The sequence below is a fragment of the Enhydra lutris genome, unplaced genomic scaffold (assembly GCF_002288905.1).
Source record: "Enhydra lutris kenyoni isolate GAN:26980312 unplaced genomic scaffold, ASM228890v2 scaffoldscaffold4, whole genome shotgun sequence".
Lineage (NCBI taxonomy): Eukaryota > Metazoa > Chordata > Mammalia > Carnivora > Mustelidae > Enhydra > Enhydra lutris.
This window is the reverse complement of record NW_019154088.1, coordinates 12,466,018-12,482,961: the sequence shown is the minus strand read 5'-3', so window position 1 is coordinate 12,482,961 and position 16,944 is coordinate 12,466,018. Positions and strand designations below refer to the sequence as shown.

The window sequence follows — 16,944 nt, the reverse complement described above, 5'->3', positions numbered from 1 at the left end:
AAATTACTACTAGGTACTATTTTCCAATAGGTCCTATTGTGGTTCACAAAATATAAGTTTATTTTTTAAGTGGATGCTTAGTAAGTTATTTCCACCCAGGGGTATCTTTGGCAAGAGAATAACCTCAGAGGGGTCCCTGGATTCAGGTGCTCTGCCGCAGCTCACTCATCCTGAAGATAAGCATCCTCAGGCTTGGAACCCTGACCTGGTGACGCAACAGTAGTCACCTATCAACACAAGTGCCCGTCTCTCCAGAGGAATCAGTGGCACAACACTCAGCACACAACACAGGGTTTCGCATGTGGCGTCAGAGCAACTGTAGGCAATGGGAAAAGAAGACAGTACTCCCTGGACTTTGCGTCCCACTGAAAGACAAGATTCGGCTGCCACAGAATATTCCAGAAAGCCCTAGACATAGTGCAGGGAGACCATGGATAGAGAATCCTTGGACACTGCCGGCTGGCTTCTGAAAGTACAAGGACAGGAAGTTTAAAATTCCTGAACTTGTCCCTGCCAATGGCTTCTTGTAGGGAGGCTGCTGTGATGGTTCGGCTGACTGAGACCCCCCCCCCCCCGCCCCGCCCCGCCCCGTGCCCGAAGGCTGCCTCAGGCCTCTCCACCAGCCCCTGGCAAGAGTGAGTTACAACCCTCTGTGAAGGGTGCCACGGCAGTGTTCTGAGTTGATTCTGCCTTTGTGTTTCTGCTTGGAATTTAAACTTGATGGACTTCTGCCATAAGGAGGCACTCTCTTTCTGCCTCTCTCCCCATTCCCCTCACCTCCCACCCAGCCAGAGAAACAGCAAATGAAGATGCTTCTCTTCATTAGTCTCTTAAGAGCCTTGTAGCTCAAAACCATGCCTCTACCACCGGTAGATGGACCTGAGGGAACTATGACTTCATGGTGGGGATCATCAGTTTCACCAAATGCTGAAAAGTAGCAAGAAAAAGATCCTTTTTTATTGATATAAGGGGAGTATAATGGAATTTTTTTTTTCACAACAATCTGATGAGCAAAGCCATGTTTTCTTTTTCTTCCTGTGAAGTGGGAGAACTCTGAGTTTGGATCTATCGAATATAAAGTTCAAAGCCAGCTTAGGTCCCTGTGAATGTATCCAAGCTGCCAGTTCCTGAAAATGAAAAGTATTTTTATGGAATATATTCATATTTTTATTCATAAAAAATATTTTTATGGAAGACATGATTCTCATTAAAAGTTCTTGTGATTTATCTCCCACAAGCACATGTTCCCCATGGCTACCCCAGGCTCCTGCTAATACAGTTGTTGTAGGGATGGAAGTGAACTATGTCAGCCATGAAAACTCACCCTACTGATCACCATGAAGTAGCCCCCTCGATACAAGGCAAAATTTTTAGAGAAAAATATTCACAATATGCAACTGGTTCTTAATATTCCAGTCCAGTAGCTGGGGGGGAGATAATAATACAGGACATGCCGCATGGGATAGAGTTAAACATATTTCCTCTGCTCCCGGAAGAACCTTACAGAAGAGTTTAAGCTCTTCCCACACTCTGGGGTATCAGTGAGGAAATAGTTGGCAGTCCCTGCCCAAAGAGACAGTTGTTGATGGAGTCTTTTGCAAAACCTGCCCCGAAGTCCCTGCGTGGTTTGTAACAAGTCTGCCCCGAGAGTAGCTCTTTCTGGTGGGAGATCAAAGGGTGTAAGGATAGGGGCAGCTGCCTTGGGGTCGTGCTGAGAGGGAGCGTGGGGCCAGCAGGAGAGGAAGGCGGGTGCCCTCATGGCACTGCTTCCCTTACTTGAGCTGCCTATTCACTCATCCTTCTAATCCTGCAAGGATAAGCTTCTTAAGATATTTCCTGAGAGATCAGCTGTCCTGCCCTAGTTCTCCTTGGAAAGTATAGGGTGCTCTGGCCGACAGGGAAGTGGTGAGGTGTAAACCTTTTGTGGAGGTCGGAAAGGTCTGCCCATTCTTGGAGCAGCACCAGGCCCTTAGGCCTTGACAAGGGTGAGATATGTTGGATTTTAGAAGTCAGCCTTGCTTTTGGATGCAAATGAGATACAGTCCCGTCCCCCCCCCCTCCCCCAGGAGATCATCTCCACTGAGCTGCAGAGACCACAGGGGACAGGCCCAGAGACTGCCATCTTGCAGAGCTCCAGATAACTCTGACGGCTTTCCGCAAGCCGTCCTCCTTCCAGCTCATCCCAAATACCGATGCTGGTCTCTGAAGGAGAAGATAAAGGTTTAGAAATGGCCTAATTTCCTAATTTATGAAAACTTTTAGCCAACCCTCCACCTTCTATCCCTTCAGTTGTTTGCTTATCAGTGACTAATTGTTGAGGACCCAGCTGCGGTAGGCCAGGGCCCGTGCTAAGTTCCGCGGGAGGGCTCCTGCCTTCATGAAAATTACAGTCTAGAAAGGGAGCTGGCAGGAAAAAAAAACCAAGTAAACAAATCAACAAGATAACTACAGACCTTTGTAAGTCCCAGGAAGGGAATAAACAGGATAAAAGGATCATAATTGGGAGGGGCCCTTCTGTAGGGGAAAGACCTCTGCAGAGAGGACATTTGAGCTGAGACCTCGAGAGAAGGTGTGGCCCCCCGGAAGAGCTGGAGGAGGGGCGGTTCAGGCAGTGGGTGTACACAGACCCCAAGAGCCGAAAGCTTTGAGGCATGAGGGAGAGATGCCATGGCGAGGGAGCCGTGAGGATAATGATTCGGGAGGAGTTCATGGGAGGGATGAGCTAGGGTGTATAGAGCCTTGGAGGCCATGGTTGGAGTTTAGGTTTTATTCTGAAAGCAATGGGAAGCCATTGACAGTCTTTTTTTTTTTTTTTTAAAGATTTTTATTTATTTATTTGACAGAGAGAGATCACAAGCAGGCAGAGAGGCAGGCAGAGAGAGAGGAGGAAGCAGGCTCCCCACTGAGCAGAGAGCCCGATGCGGGGCTCAATCCCAGGACCCCGAGACCACGACCTGAGCCGAAGGCAGCGGCCCAACCCACTGAGCCACCCAGGCACCCCCATTGACAGTCTTAAGTAAGAGCGGTGACCTAATTAAAGATCACTGTGTGCTCATGGCCACATTGTTTGTAATAGCAGATTAGAAAGGCGTTCCCTGAATACGGAGCTGGGTAAGTAGTGTGGGTTCATCCTAGTGTCTGCAGCTTTTAAAAACCACGCGGCCTGTCTGTATGTACTGCCAGGGAAGGATTCGCAAGGGATGCTAAGGAGGAAAAAAACAAGAAATAGAATACAGCGTAAACTATGTTGCCACTATATTTTAAAAAGTGATGTATCTGTAAATAGGCTTGCTCGTGTATACAGCCACATTAGGGATCCACAAGGAGCTGGTCATGGGTTGCTTCTGGGGAGGGGAACTGAGGCACAGGGTGACCAGGGTGGAGGGGAGACTACTCTTCGTAGTGTATCCTTTCGTACGTTTGAATATATCTGTATGCCTGTGTTACATATTCAGCAATAAAATGTCCCATGTCTAAATCATGGTCACGTTGTTTGCCTGTGGGGAGAGAGGGTGTTGAGAGATGGTGGTGGCTTGACCTTGGGGTTGGTAATGGGGACGGAGACAAGTGGGTGGATTCAGGATCTACGTTAGAGGCAGGGCCTGCTGGCCTCGGTGTGTCCCACACTGACTTGCCCCGCTCCTGCGAGTTCTGAACGCTTCGTGCATTTGAGATTGAACTGGGCTTACCTGACTCTCCTCTGACTTCTGTGACATCTTTGTGGAATGAAGCATTCTTGGGCTCCTTCTGGGTGCAAAAAGCCTTGGAACTCGAGACTGTCTAATGCATTACAATATGGAGGACGCGGTTACAGACACGTGCCCTCTTCATACCCTCATCCAACTTACAGACGATTTTTTAAACTAATCTCTAGGCCCAGTGTCAGGCTTGAACTCACGACCCTGAGATCAAGAGTCTCATGCTCTACCGACTGAGCCAGCCAGGTGCCCTTGAATGATTTTTAATGGCAATCAAAACAGAGTTACCCTGAAGAAGCCCTATCGTTTCTCAATGGAGCTTGCTTGCTTTGCAGAGAGATGCCAAAGGCCAGTACCTGTTTGACCTTCTTTGCCACCACCTGAACCTTCTCGAGAAAGACTACTTTGGGATCCGCTTTGTGGACCCAGACAAGCAGCGGGTAAGTCAATATTCGAAGCACACATAGAGAAGAGGGTTGGTCAGTAGCCTGAGGCCTTGAATTGCCATGCACACTCTTGAGTGTAGCCTCAGGTATCAGGGGCCACCCGGGCCCTACAGTTGTGTGTCACCTCTTCAGATCACGTAATGAGATCAGGAAGCCACCTTGGCAGAGCTCAGCTAGTGTGGCCTGTCGTTTCACAGATGCTGAGATGGCAGCCTCGAGGGCTGGTGTGATCTGCCCAAAGCTGGCCAGCTGGCGGCTGAGTGGCGGGGCTGGCGTTCTTGTCTTTGAGCACAGGTCACAGGCTGAGCTTCTCGCATCTGCTTTCTAATAAATGAGCTGAAGCACACAGTTCTGGTTATGAAGGGCCTCACCTTTCCCCAGTTTGGGCAGCACAGAGATAGAGCCCAACTGACATAGGCCTCTGAGCACCTTGCCAATGCTGTGGTTCTTGTTCTGCTCTACAGACACGGGGCTCCTTCCAGACAGAGATGAGAACAGGTCCATCACCCCCAGGCCCCAGCCTCCCCCTCAGCTTCCTCTCCCCTGACCTGTTTCCTCCCTGCTGTGGCTCTCCAGATGTCGTCCATCTCTCTTTCCAGAGCCTGAACTGCCCTTTGCCCTATGAAGTCTCCACAGTCTTGACATAGCTCTTTCCTCAGCTCTGGAATGGAGTATAAGACCCCAAAAGAGCCATGACACCAAGAAGCCACATGTCCTCACATGGTATAGGTGTCCATTTACTATATAATGATGGGACTGTTTTTACAAGAGAGTTTCTTATTGTTTATTTTTTTGGTCTGAGCTGTTTCTTAAGAAGGAAGGCTGGTTACCCCAAATTCTCTCCATCTCCTAAAGAGAGTGGCTTATGAAGAAAAAGGGACAAAACATATCATTATTTTCTAGTTAGGTCAAAATGTGCTTGAGAAGAGTAAGAGAGTACATGGAGGGAATCAAGATTAAAAGCAGGAGGAGATAGAAAACTATAAGGAAATGGGGGAAAGGAGAAAGAAACATGTACAGAGTGGCTACCATGTGCTGAACTGTGCTCCGAGCACAAACCTAGTTTTTCAGGTTTGTGACGCCTTTTAGCCGATGTATGTTGAGCACTGAGTTGTATCAGGCACGAAGCTAAAAGCTTCACATATGTTCCTTAATCTTTACACAAATGAGATGAGTATCCACAAGTCAAATAGCCATTCTCTGGATGAGGAAATAAAATCTCAGGTTAAGTAGTCACTTGCCCAAGGCATATGGCCTGCCAGTCTCCAACTCGGAGCTGTCCGATGCCAGACTCTGTGTGGGTCCTAAGGTTCCAGCTGAATTCATACCTGATAGTTTCTGAAGCTGTGTGACTGTACTGAGGGTTTAAGGAGAGTGGAGGGGCTTGGAAAGGTTCTTGAGAATTGTGGGGAAATTGTCACCCTAGATCTATCTACTCGTGGTAGAGATGGAGTGGATGAGCTCCCCAGTCCCTTAGGTTCCCCTGAGGCACCAGAACCCAAGCTCACATCCACCCCCTTACTGCCTGCTCTGCACAGGTGCCCCATGGGGTCTAGGAACTCTCCCAGTCCTTCCTGGAGGAGCTGCCCTCTCTCCCCTCTCCCCTGTTGCTGGCTCAGGCCCAGGGCCCCACCTTGCTCTCAGCCTCTACTTTCAAACTGGAGGCACCCTTTCCAGTCTCCAGAGCCTCCAGATCATGCCCCATTGGCCCACTGGCCCAAATACAGGTGGAAACTCCCCTCTGTCTTTCCTCTTCTCCTGACCCTTCATCCCCAATCTTATGTTATCAGTCTGCTAGTGATTGTGGGACCCAGATTCAGCCAGACCACAGTAAAAGGTAACTGTGGCCATCACTTTCTTTTTGGGATCCTGATTTCTCTTGATTTCTCTATTAGACCCTTAAAATCTCCTGGACAAACTGTGATAGCTGTTCCCTCCCCTCATACCCCTCTCGTATCTCCTCCAGCCTCTCCCTTCTTGAGCTCTCACTGCGGGGCAGACTGAAGTCCTCCTCTGCACTGGCCAAGGGGACTAGACTTTTTGTTGTTCAGCTCCACCTGCCTTCTGCTGAGAGCACTTCTCACAGTCTTTCCTTGTAGTTTCGGTCTTCCACTGTTTATTGATTTTAACCTATCAGTCATGTGCCTGGGGGTGTTCTGTTTACTGAGCCCCAGACACTTGCTGTGTTCTCCTCGCTGCACACAATTCCGATGTGCTCCGATCAGGCAGACCTCCTCCGCCTTCACAGGCTCAGCCTCGAACCCCACTTATTTCCGTGCAATTTCATCTCTTGCCTTTGCTTCCCTGTGAAGCCCAGCCGCAGTGGGCCATGTAATGTGAGAAGAACCTCTTAACCACATTGAGTGGCTATAATGAGTTGCCAGCCTCGTGGGAACTCAGATCAGAGGAAGCAAGAGAGCAGAATGTCAGCCCAGATTATCCATGTGGAGCTGACGGAAGAACTGGCTCTTAGTGGGTCCATTAGCTGTGTGACCCGCAGCCCAGCCCAGAAGGTGAGAGCTGGGAACCGCGGGAGGCCAGGGTGCTGTCTGCACCGCCCTGGCTGCTTTCCTGCCAGAGGGAGGATTTGGCCAAGATGTTACACTAAATGGAAGTAGCCAGAAAAGAGGGAGATGTGGACCCAGCACGGACCGGCTTCCTTTGTCCGTTTGGCAGCCGTGTCTCAAACACTGTTCAAGGTGCCAGTGGCTGACAGTTTTCTGCCTTCACAGAACTTATGGCTAATGGTTTCAGTCTACTTCCACATAATCCAATCCCAAGTAACAGCAGTTGTAGCTCTCTGCAAACTCTCAGATTTCCTGATTAGCATAAAAGCAACAAACATCAATAATGGATTTTATAAAGCATTCATGTAGAACTGGGAAACAGTTTAGAATGATCTCGTTGCTTCCTTCCTGCAAACGTTAAGTACCATGGGAAAAAAGGTATTGCTACTATGTCCTGCCCCTATGAAAAATCTAGGGGGGAAAACCATACTTTCCTACACATTAGTTGTGGTTAGTTATGTTATGAGACTGAGACTTCAAACATCCCCGGATGCCAAGGAATGTGAGTATATATACCCTCACACAGGGGTTGGCAATATGCTGTTCAAACAAAGACAAGAGTATGCACCAGCCGTTCCTGCCTTCTCACCACTGATGAACTTCCACCTGTTGACACTTTCTAGAGCCCCGACCAATAGCCTCTATCCCCCCTGCCCACCCCTGTCCCCCAAAAAGCCCTGCCCCCCTCAAAAAGCTGGCACATAACATGAACACACACAACCCACTAACGTTGGCATCTCCCTGCTCAAGACAGGCGGGGCTTTGTCCCCATCACACATACGTGCATTCGCTTGTGCCTGCTGGTGTGCAGGGAATGCGGCTCGGAATGCTGGCACCCTGCTTTGGAAGGCAGCATTGCCAGGCAAGCCCAGAAATGACATGTAAAGCTGGAACTCTTCCCCCTCCACAGCTGGTTCCATAGGGGCCTTACTTCCAAAAACCCTATCACTCTCTATTCTCCAAGCCTACATATCACAAGCTTTGGGGAGGCTTTCACCCTGGGCTACAATCTGTCCAGTTCTCTCAAGTGGGTACAACAAGGTATATTGGACGCCGCTTCTCATTCGGGTTTTCTCGTCCTGTGTTCTCTGTTGCAGCATTGGTTGGAGTTTACAAAGTCTGTGGTGAAGCAATTGAGATGTAAGTCTTCCTCCTGAAAAGGTGGGAAGCCTACCCCTGGGTGGGGGCAGGGCGGTGGGGGATGAAACCTCCCGAGTTCAGTAAGTCTTGGTAATTGTTCACCATTTCCCATGTAAGCTGGCCCTAAACCTGTGAGGATTTTCTCATGATGGTTCAGGAGCCCGTGCATCCCAGTGGGGAGGGAAGCCCAGTGATACTCTGGGAAGGGTCTTTCCTGAGACGGGCACGCCTCTGTCTCCGCAGCCCAGCCTCCGTTCACCATGTGTTTCCGCGTGAAGTTTTATCCTGCGGATCCTGCTGCCCTGAAGGAGGAGATAACCAGGTAAGGCTGAACTTCCCGCAGCCACTGAGACCTGTTGGAGAGGATGGGAAAGAGGGACTGGAGCCTCTCAGAGCTTCTATTTTGGAAGCTTCTCACTCTTAGAAGGAAGGAGTCTTCCTAAATAGAACCTTACTTCTGCGTTTCGTTTCCACATGCTTTCTTTGCCCACCCACTCAATAGAACTGGAACAGAGTGAGCTTTCCTTCAAGTGTGAATACTTCATTTAAACTGGTCACCTACAAAAGGGACCTGGAGTCATTAATTAATCAAAAGTATTTTTTTCTCTTACCAAGGATGTGGCCCCCGTGGATGTTTTTGGAGAGGGTGGGTTGCTTTTGTTTGGCGGCGACAGGTGCTTGAAATAGACTCCAGTGGCCTCATGTACTTGGGAAATGCCAAAGCAGGACACTGCAGAAGAAGCCGGCAAATACTGAAGATTGTAAATCCACGTTGATAAACTCCAGTGTGCTGAGGGATCCGGTCCGTGATGGACTTTTCCTTGTGGAGGCCGTGTTCTGTGGCGGGCAGACAGCTGCGTGGAATGAATCCTGTTTCATCCAGCACCACCTGAGGATGAGAAAGAGCTTCCAGGCCCATGTCATCCTACAAGAGGGTCAAAGAGTAGGCACTTCAAATCTTCCCCAGCGTTTTGTATATATGAGACAAATTCACTCTCAAAGTCTTGCCTCAGACATCTTGCTCTGTACCAGGGACCCCTAATTTTTATATTGAAATACCTAATTTTGATATCTGCAGAATGGTGGTGTTACCTTGGAGAGGGCAGGGCCCTAGAGCAAGAGCGAGGCCAGGGAAGTCTAGAGCCGAGGAAGAGAGAGCCTGCCGGCTCCCTGATCCCCCTAAAACCTGGGAGACTGCAGAGACTGGGATGAGGTCATGGCCAGTTAGAGACTCTGTCCTCTAAGTCTTTGCTGTTTCCTTCCAGATCCTTAGCTGCTTGGGAGAATTCCAAAGAGAGGAAAGAGGAGGGAAGAAGGAATACAGACTTACATTTGCTTCCTCTTCCGAAGAGTGTGCCACTAGCTTTATGTCAGATAAAAGGAGCTACAGTTTCTCAGAGACGGAAAACGAGGAAATGGGGAGAGAAGAGGGCAAATAAAGGGGCTAAGTAGTGCAAAGAAGCAAAGAAGTGGGACGGGGAGGAAAAGAGGCTTCTTCACATGGGCCCCAGGGGGAGTCTGGGGAGAACAGGTGGTACCGTCAGAAGGATGAGGAAGGTTGTTTCTTTGGGACGCTAGGGACAGCGCACAGGCAACACCTTTGAAGCCCTGAGGTCAGCGAGGTGTGTTCATGCTCCTTACTGGGCATGGAAATGGCAGGTTCTGCTCACCTGCACGGAAGTGGATGGGGCTCCCACTTTGCTCATCCAATTACAGGAGTGACTGTGCGGTTTTAGGAGCACGAGCCCGCCCTGCTCGGGACCTTCAGAGTCCGAGCCTCACTCCGAGCCTGTCCCTCTCCCCACCACCTGCTTCCCTGCTGAGAGATGATGCCAGGGCAGACCCAGAAGGCCACGCTGCTGTCCACATGTTTGGACAAACTTAACAGCTCTTTCTTGAGAACCTAGCACCTTGCCTCCCAACCCCACACCTTGGGATCTCCCGGTCTCCACCTCGCTCAACCAGCAGCGAGGGTGACAGGGATGATTCTAACAACTCAGTGGCCAGTGAGAGCACCGCAGGCACTCAGGCTTTCTGATTCGATTAAAGGGCAAAAATATGTGGTTATCTTGGCCCTTAGGGGGAGCGCTTAACAAGAGAATTTTCTAAATCAGGTGTTCCTCCGTGACGCTAATGGACAGACTCTCCTATCCAGAGGCTGCAGAGACCCGGAAGCTCGGATCCTATTTTTTCTTTTTTTAAGATTTTATTTATTTATTTGACAGAGATCACAAGTAGGCAGAGAAGCAGGCAGAGAGAGAGGAGGAAGCAGGCTCCCCGCCGAGCAGAGAGCCCTATACGGGGCTCGATCCCAGGACCCTGGGATCATGACCTGAGCTGAAGGCAGAGGCTTTAACCCACTGAGCCACCCAGGCGCCCCCTTCAGATCCCTTATTGATAAAATGAGGAGAGTAACAGCTCCTGCACAGAATTGTTGGGAGAACTGACCACTACCCGAGGGTCTTGTACTTTGTGATACACACCCCCACGGCCCTGGGCAAGCCTTGTGCCCAGCAGAGGCTGCCGGTTGGAGTCCATGGTCCTTGGACACCCAAGGGCTCTGCACAGGGCACGGGTACAGTTAGCTCTGGCTTCTCTCCTTTGTTGAGGTGGAAAGGCGCTCCTTTTCTGAGACTTCCCGCTCCTCCTCTGTCCTTTTCCCCCACCAGCTAGAGTCCTATCACTTAAGCAGCTAACTTTTGAGGGCTCAGAGAAAAAGCTTTCCCAGGCAATCAGTCATCCAAGTCCTGGTGGCACAGCACCAGGACCACGGCCAGGCCTCTCTCCAGGTCAGCAAGCTTCAAAGGCACCGGCAAGGGTGTGAGCGCCTCCCCCTTCTGCATACATCTGTGCTGAGCATCCTTGTCCTCGACTATTCTCCCCTTGCTCTCCACCTCACCAGCCCTCCTTCCCCAGATGCATTTTCCAAGCATTGCTGGGGGTGTGAAGTGCAGGGTGCCTTGGCCTGATTTGGCCGTTCTGTGGAGGCCTTGGAATTAGCTGAGTCTTTCTGCTCGTTCATTTCCCTACTGATCTTGAGAGAGCGGGTACCTGCCCCAGCCTCACTCAATACCCATAATTCATTCCTGGCTTGGAACCCTTCATGCCACCTTCCTGCCAAACTAATTTAGCTGTCAGTGTGTTTTTTCCTAGCAATATCGGTCCTAAATTTCAATGCCGTCTCAGCTATTCCCATAAAGCCAGACTGAGAGGAGGGGATGAAATAAGGCATAAAGCACTGTACTTCCATTTATCTCTTGGACTCTCTCCAGATGATAAATTTAGTTGCCAAATCCTGATTAATCTCTTTTGTCATTTTTTAAAGTAATAAATAGATTTCCTTGTCTGAACTAGAGACAAGACAGAGAAAACAGGGATTAGGCTCCAGATTTAGCGTTTAATGGGGACCGCAGGTGTGTGAACTCTTGGAAAGATCAAATAGTAGGAGGAAACTGAGTGCAAATGGGCCCCCACCTTCTAAGGAAACAATCTTGCCTGACACATGTTTGAGTGGGGCTGCTCACAAAAAATATGAATAGAATGACCGGATAAAATGCGAGAACGAATGGAGTTTATAGGTCATAAGTTCCTTTGATGAACATCAGTTGAGCCTACCCTAGGCTAAGATGGCCTGGTCAGCATTTTCTAAAAAAGGCCAGAGAGTCAGTATTTTAGACTTTGTGCACCATATGGTCTCTGGCTCAACTCCTCATTCTTGCCTTTGCAGTGCAAACGCAGCCGGAGACTCCTAAATGGATGAGTATGGCTGCATTCCAGCAAAATTGGTTTTATTTCCCTGGAAACTCTGGTGGCAGGCCGTAGCGTGCCGACCCCAGACTAACATGTTGAAAAGAGCTGGGTTCAGATTCCAGGTTCTTTAACTAACTGGTGAGACAAGGCAAGGGACAGTCTCTCCAGTCAGTCAGTGTCCTCATCTATGAAGCAGGGAAAAACAACCAGTAGTCACCTCCCAGAGTCATGGTGAGGACTGCAGGAGAGGGTGCATGTTAACCAGCATGGTGTGGGGGCCCCTGGCCGGCTCACTCAGTATGGCATGTGACTCTTGATCTCAGGGTCATGAGTTTGAGCCCACATTGGGCATGGAGCCTAGTTACAACAAACTGCAGTACAGTGTATGGCTGACAACAGGCATTCAGTAAATCATTATTACTTTGTTTTGTTATTGTCTGTCTCTCTCTGCTGGAATGTAAGCTCCATAAGAGTGGGGGTTCTGTTTTGTTCCCTTCTGTATTCCCAGCACCTGTGGCAGTGCCTGACTCATGTAAGTGCTCAGAAGTGGATGGATAGATGGATGGATGGATGATGCGTGGGAGGAAGGGTGAGTAGGGAGTTAGGCGTAAGATGTACAGGGTCTCTAGAATATTAAAAGTAAATTTGAAAAACATCTCTGACTGCAAGGAGATGACTATAAGATTATAGAGGAAGCCAGGGACAAAGAATCTGATGAAGGAAAGTCCAGGACCGAAGTAAGAACTCTTTGGAGAAACTCTTCAAGAGATACCAGTTCTTTCCAGAGGTCAGAACCTTTAATTCTGGAACCATCTGTGGATTCATCTCCACCCTCTGATATCAGAAAGCCAACACCTTGGAGAGACGTCCATGTCACAGAAAGACAGGTTTTCCTTGGCTGTCTTTTTAGATTTTCACTTACTCTGCCTTCGGATAGTCCATTTCATACTTCCATTAATTTAGGACAACATTGGCATTAAAACAAAAATGGAGATGAGGCCAGGAAGAGATTGGCAAAATTTACCCAAAGAAGTGTCCTAAGGAATAAGCTGTTGTCTTAAATCTGGTCTAAGGCTGATTTATTCTTTGGTTCCAATGAGAATTTCTCTCCAGTGACAGAGTTCTCTTGACTTGATTTAGGACCCCTCTCTCTCTAATAACTAGCTGAATTACCATGGAGGTAGAAAAAGCATTAGGCCCTGAGTCAGGAGGCCTTCCTTGATTCTGGTCACTGTTTATCACCTCAGACAAGTTACGTGTTCAGTCTTCTGTTGCCTCACATAAGAGAGAATTAGGCTCTTTCACTTCTATTCTCAGGTTCTGAGATGGGGTAACCCGTCTAGCTTGCTCACCTAGAGCTGGCTGGGCTGGGTAGCCCTGGCAGACAGATCTCTTCCCTGGTAACAAAGTGGCCCCAGTGGCAGTGTCTCAGGCAACAGGATAGACTTCCTTAGACCCATGTGTGGCAGGGGAGACTATGCCACGTTCTCTTGAGAATAGGTCTAGGGATGCTACGAGTCATGTGGAATGCATTCTCATGTCCAACAACAGCGACACATTGGTTACCTCTTTCAGTGAACAAAACATGAAGCTTGATGAACGTCACCGTGGCAGAAAAGGGAGGGGGACCTAGTACAGCTCTGTCCCCTAAAGCTGATGGCCGATTCTTTCATGAGCTCCCTTCTTCTTGACTTCAAAAGCTGTGCTTTGTTTTTTAGGACGTTGACTTGTCCCCCCTTTCCCAGCAGTTGCTGTACCATTGCCCGGCAGTATTCCCGTGGTCTTACCCTTGACCCCCCCTGTAGCTGTCCTACCTCCATTAGTCTGAAGAAACCCCACTCAGTAGTGGAAACCTGTATACTTCCCAGCTCACTGAGGCACCGACCATGCACCCATCAATAAAGATGCCTCATGGGGTGCCATGGTGCAGTCTATCAAGCGTTTGCATTTGCCTTTAGCTCAGGTCATGATCCTGGGGTCCTGGGATCGAGCCCCAAGTTGAGTCGGGCTCCTCCTCAGCAGAGAGCCTGCTTCTTCCTCTCCCTCTACCTGCTGCTCCACCTACTTGTGCTCTCTCTCTGTCAAATAAATAAAATCTTTAAAAAAATAAAGATGCCTCATAAAGACAATGGTTCTCAGTGTCAGGAGGAGTTTGTCCCTTCTGGGTGGGAAGGGGAGCAGATCAGAAGGTCCAGCAAGGCTTTTTCAAACCCAGGAGACACAGATTCTGACATGCTCCCCCCAGGGGACATTCTCCTCACTGCCACATTGAGAATCACAGTCCAGAGACTTGTTGTCCCTTTTCAATATCTCCTTTAGTCCAATATGTGCTGTCCCTGAATTGGGGACACAGACAGAGAAGTACAGGAGTGATATATGAACTCAGGCCCAGGGAATGATCAGTGAGTAAGGGATAAAAGGTTGGCTTCCACATCCTGCCAAAGCCTGTGGAAGGTAGGAGCTAGAGCAGTGAGAGGCAAAGAAGCACTCCCCCCTCCCTCTCTCCCCCTCCCTCCTCCTAACCGCTTTGCCTCTCCCCCTCCTTCCCTCTCTCCCATAGGGAGGTGTGGCATTTTTACTGTGGGAAACAGAGTGAAGACCCGTAGATCTGGTAGACCCAGATCTGGTAGACCCAGATCTGGTAGACCCGTCTTAATTATTCACTCTACATGATGTCTTTTTCTTTCAGTTTTTCATAGCAAACACTGGGGCAGAGCAGGGTTGCTGCTGCTGGTGGTGGTGGTTGGTAGTGAGGAGCGGAGTTCTTAGCAACTTTCAGACAAGATTACTCACCTTCCCATTGGTTTGGGGAGAGCAGTCCCTCCTGAAGTGGTTTGATGGATGCTTTCGAATATTCTTAGGACAGTGCTTCTCAAACTTTATATATTAAAGTCACCTGGGGATATTGTTAAAATGATTCAGTAGGTCCAGGATGGGCCTAATATTCTCCATTTCCAACAAGCTCCCAGATGATGCTGACCCCCCTGATTTGTGGGCCACAATTTGAGTATCAGAGCCTTAGGAGAGAAGGTTTAATTGCTCCTGCATTTGTTAATTACTTGAATCAGTAGTCACCTGTTGGTACCTCTCCCCACCCCAGAAGTTACATGGTCAATGATCCTCTTTCTTTTGAGCATTTTCACGGGATCAAATGGGCATAGAATCCTCTGTATTATTCTTCAGCCTGAAAACAGAAGCAGTGGAAACCTCTAGTTGTCCGGGGGGGGGCCCAACTTCTTTTTGGTTCAGACTGTTTGAGTTTAGGGGAATTTTATATTTCCATTACTCCCGCAGGGATTCTGTGGTTATCTATGGCTAACAGAATGCCACAAAACTTGGCTTAAAATGACAAGCATTTATTATCACTCCATTTCTGTAGGTCAGGAATTCAGGAGAGGCTTAGGTGGGGGGCTCTGGCTCAGGGTCTACCATGGGCTTGCAGTCATCTGAAGGTCTGACTAGAGGATTCACTTCTTTATGACCTAGTCTCAGATGTTAGACACTATTGCTTCTGTTTCATTCTGTTTGTTAGAACCAAGTCACTAAGTCCAACCCACATACGAAGGGAGAGAATTAAGTTCTACTTCCAGAAATGAGGAGTATCAAAGAATCTGTGGGCGTATTTCTAAATCACCACAGATGCCCCAGGACAAGGCATCACTGTAGTAGGTGACACACTTAAGGGTTTAATACCCTTGGTGTTTGCTCTTCTCAGGGCACCTGTAATGTTTTGACATCAGAGACCTACTCCTTGTAAAGACATTTAAAAATAGAGCCAACAATTCCATTCCACTGTGACAGGGTCCACCCAACTCCTTGTGGAACTGGAAGAAGTTACAATGCAAGGAGGGCCATATAGCATAGTGACTAAGAGCCAACAAAAGGGAGTCTCAGAGTCCTGAACTCAAATCCTGGCTCTGCCACTTCCCAGTTGTGTGCCGGTGAGAAAAATCACTTAACCCTCAGTACCTTTATCTTAAAAGGGGGGAATAATACAAGAAACACTGTATGTTATACTGGAATTAAATATTTTAAGAATGGGGGGATGATAGTACCTTTTTCAAAGTCTTAGGTGAGAATGAGATGAGATAGTGCACGTAAAGTGTGTAACCCCTGCACTGGCAGATCAGAAGTGCTTGATACGTATTGGCTACTATTAGCTGTTACTCTTGTCCTGCTTCCATCTCAGGTGAGAGCTTTCTCTATTAGAAGAAACGCTAGCCACAAGTTTCTTTGCTTCCTTCACAGGTGCCCCTTTTTACACCTTATTTAGATTCTGAGAGCTCCATTTGAGCTCTGCCAATAACTGAAGGCCCTGCCACACTTGGGCAGGGTGTCTTGGCAGGCTGAGGCGGAACTCCTCCTTGGGCTGGTTCCTTCACCCGCCGTTCTGCTTCTTAGGAAGAAACATCAGCCAGAATCCATGACAGAGAGGGGCCCAGTTGGCCTCTCTCTGCTGACACAGGTTTCTTTTTTAGCACTGAAGGGGCCAGGGCTGGCCCCTTCCAAAACCCAGCACTGGGGTGGGGCACAGTGCTTTTGCCAGAAAGCACCAATTCTGTCTTGAGCTAGTAAAGGAAACCAACAGGTTGTTTTGAATTGAACCCCAAATCAGTTCGAGGCAAAGTACTTAAAAGTCTTTAGGAAAATGGAAAATACATTTGTTCTGTGGTACATTTTAAGTTTATTTTAATGTAGTAAAAAAGCTCCCTGATGAGAATTTTGATAGGCTCATATTCCATCCTTATGTCTTTAAAGCCATCAGAGAAATCCTTTCTAGTTCAGCCTCTGTTTTCTCTCCAGGTACTTAGTCTTCCTACAGATCAAAAGGGATCTCTACCATGGCCGCCTCCTCTGTAAAACATCAGACGCCGCCTTGTTAGCAGCTCACATCCTTCAAGGTAATGCCTTTTGACAAGATGAATTTGCTTTTCATGCTAAGTACTGATTATTTCAGTTTCCACAGATGACTACTTCTTGGATATAAACAGTATCTAACCTGAAGCAGAGTCTGAGTGGGAGGGCTTTGCCTAAACTCCCTAGGTCCAGAAAGCTCCAACCACTCAACCCTATACTTGTGCCTCAGGTCTTTCTGCCAGCACCTTCGGATCACTGGGACTCTGTCTGGGGTTTCCTCCACCCTTGGTTGGTAGAGTTACTGAGACTCTGGAGAGTCATCTGGATACATTTTTTCATAGCCTTTCATGCATATCTCGAAGGTGTGAACTGTCTTGGAATACTGGTGTCCCTTTCGGAGACCTTTCCATTCAGAGTGGTCAAAGTTGGAATGTTTACAAATAACAGACACATTTCCTAGCATCCTAGTAAAGCAGAGTTGAATCT

At 48.5% G+C, this 16,944-nt stretch overlaps 1 protein-coding gene across 5 annotated transcripts in view; it reads left to right on the top strand.

Moving 5' to 3' along the window:
* LOC111140656 (FERM domain containing 5) overlaps positions 1-16,944 on the top strand; it is a 314,748-nt gene that overhangs the window by 265,749 nt on the left and 32,055 nt on the right. For 4 of the 5 annotated variants that reach the window (XM_022492856.1, XM_022492857.1, XM_022492855.1 and 1 more), the window contains exons 2-5: positions 4,034-4,138; positions 7,809-7,851; positions 8,095-8,173; positions 16,405-16,502. In XM_022492856.1, coding sequence (XP_022348564.1) covers positions 4,034-4,138; positions 7,809-7,851; positions 8,095-8,173; positions 16,405-16,502 — 325 coding nt within the window. Of the gene's footprint in view, positions 1-4,033; positions 4,139-7,808; positions 7,852-8,094; positions 8,174-16,404; positions 16,503-16,944 lie in introns of those variants that run through there. The other variant, XM_022492859.1, reaches the window with a different exon arrangement.